The 1,512-nt window shown below is 64.2% G+C and overlaps 1 protein-coding gene across 1 annotated transcript in view; it reads right to left on the bottom strand.

Moving 5' to 3' along the window:
- Positions 1-18: 18 nt before the first annotated feature.
- CLCN7 (chloride channel, voltage-sensitive 7) overlaps positions 19-1,512 on the bottom strand; it is a 14,849-nt gene continuing 13,355 nt past the window's right edge. Inside the window, 4 exon segments of the mRNA XM_009324800.1 lie at positions 19-673; positions 793-858; positions 861-875; positions 974-1,150. Coding sequence (XP_009323075.1) covers positions 587-673; positions 793-858; positions 861-875; positions 974-1,150 — 345 coding nt within the window. The 3' untranslated portion in view covers positions 19-586.

The raw sequence follows: 1,512 nt of genomic DNA, 5'->3' as shown, positions 1-1,512 counted from the left end.
TTATTGCACAGCCGAGCAGGGCACGGCCCCCTCCTCAGCTGGAGGGGCAGAGACACAAGCGCTTGCCCTAGGGCTCAGCTTGACCCAGCCAGCAAGAGCACAGGGCAGGGGGGACGAGGCCCTGGGAGCAGGAGGGAGCCCCACCATGTCCCCTCCGCTCCCCACACGTGCCCTGCAGCAGAGGCCAGGGCAGGGCTAGGTCCTAGACAGCCCAGGCCGGGTGGATGACGTGATGGAGGCCATGTGCCGTGGCAGCGGGACTGTGCCCAGCTCAGCAGGGCACTAGTTCTTCCCCTGGCACACTCCAGCCTTCACCCAACCCTCAGGGACAGCCTATGCCAGAAGCTAACGGAGCCAAGGGTGCATTTTGATCCCTCGGGAGAGCAGAGGAAGGGGTGAGAAGAGGAGGCAGTAGACATGGGAAGGCAGCGCTGGGCAGGAGAGCCGGTCCAGCACAGCTGTGCCGGTGCTCCAGGCACCGCGATGCTTGCACAGGCTGGCCCAGTCCTCTCCCTGCCTCTCACAAAAGGGGGTCCCCGGCTCCGAGGGGCCGGGGCACATCTCCGCTGGGCAGTGCCGCCCCAAGTCACGTCTGTGCCAGCGAGAGCTCCTCCAGGCCTTCCTTCCCCAGCCGGTACCTGGCAAGATCCTTGCGGGTGACCATGCCCACAACCTGCCAGGAAAAGGGACAGGGTACAGCCCCACGCTGGCACGCAGAGCCTGGGGACAAGGGCAGTGTGTCCCCTACCCCGAGGAGCCCAGGCTGCCTGCACACGGCAAGCAGGGACTCACCTCGTTGTGATTGTCCACAACCACCAAGTGCCGTAGCCCCAGGGCTCGGAAGAGATTGCAAACCCGTGTGGCAGAGACACCACCTGCAAGGCAGAGCAGGGCTGCAGCATCCCCGGCCGGCACCTATCGCCCACCCATGACACCCGGGATGCTGGGGTGCGGAGGGGTCCCTGGCTGTTACCTGAGGCACGGTGTAGGGTGAGGGGTTCATGAACTCGCTGAGGTCGATCATGCACTCGCGCTCGTCCTGGGAGACGTGGATGGACTGGATGGGGGGGAAGCGGGGGTAGGCGTCCCGGAAATCTTTCAGCTTCAGGCGCCGCTGCACCAGGCTCAGGTTGGCCCTTTCCACAAAAACCTTGGGAGGAGAGAGGCTGTCAGGGACTGTCATGAAGCACTGACAGGCACCAGGCCAGGGCAACGCACAAGAGCGGGGAGGGAAGAAGGCAGGAGCATGAGGCAGATAGATCATCTGCAGAAGAACAGCCTGTTTCCCATTCACTTGGGGTTTGTGAGCCCAGTGGAGTGCAGAATGATGCTGGGGTAACCCCAGCACAGCACGGCAGCCCCCGCTGTCTCCTCGGGTGAGTCGAGGGAGATGACATGGACCCTCCACTAGCTCCTCCTGGGCAAGGTAGGCACCAAGGGGCCTGAGGCAGCAGTGGGACAGGGGCACTGGGGCTCTGACACAGCCCAAACAGCCTCCATGCAGCATCACCC

The sequence above is a fragment of the Pygoscelis adeliae genome, unplaced genomic scaffold (assembly GCF_000699105.1).
Source record: "Pygoscelis adeliae isolate BGI_AS28 unplaced genomic scaffold, ASM69910v1 Scaffold85, whole genome shotgun sequence".
NCBI lineage: Eukaryota > Metazoa > Chordata > Aves > Sphenisciformes > Spheniscidae > Pygoscelis > Pygoscelis adeliae.
This window is presented reverse-complemented; position numbering and strand designations above follow the sequence as displayed.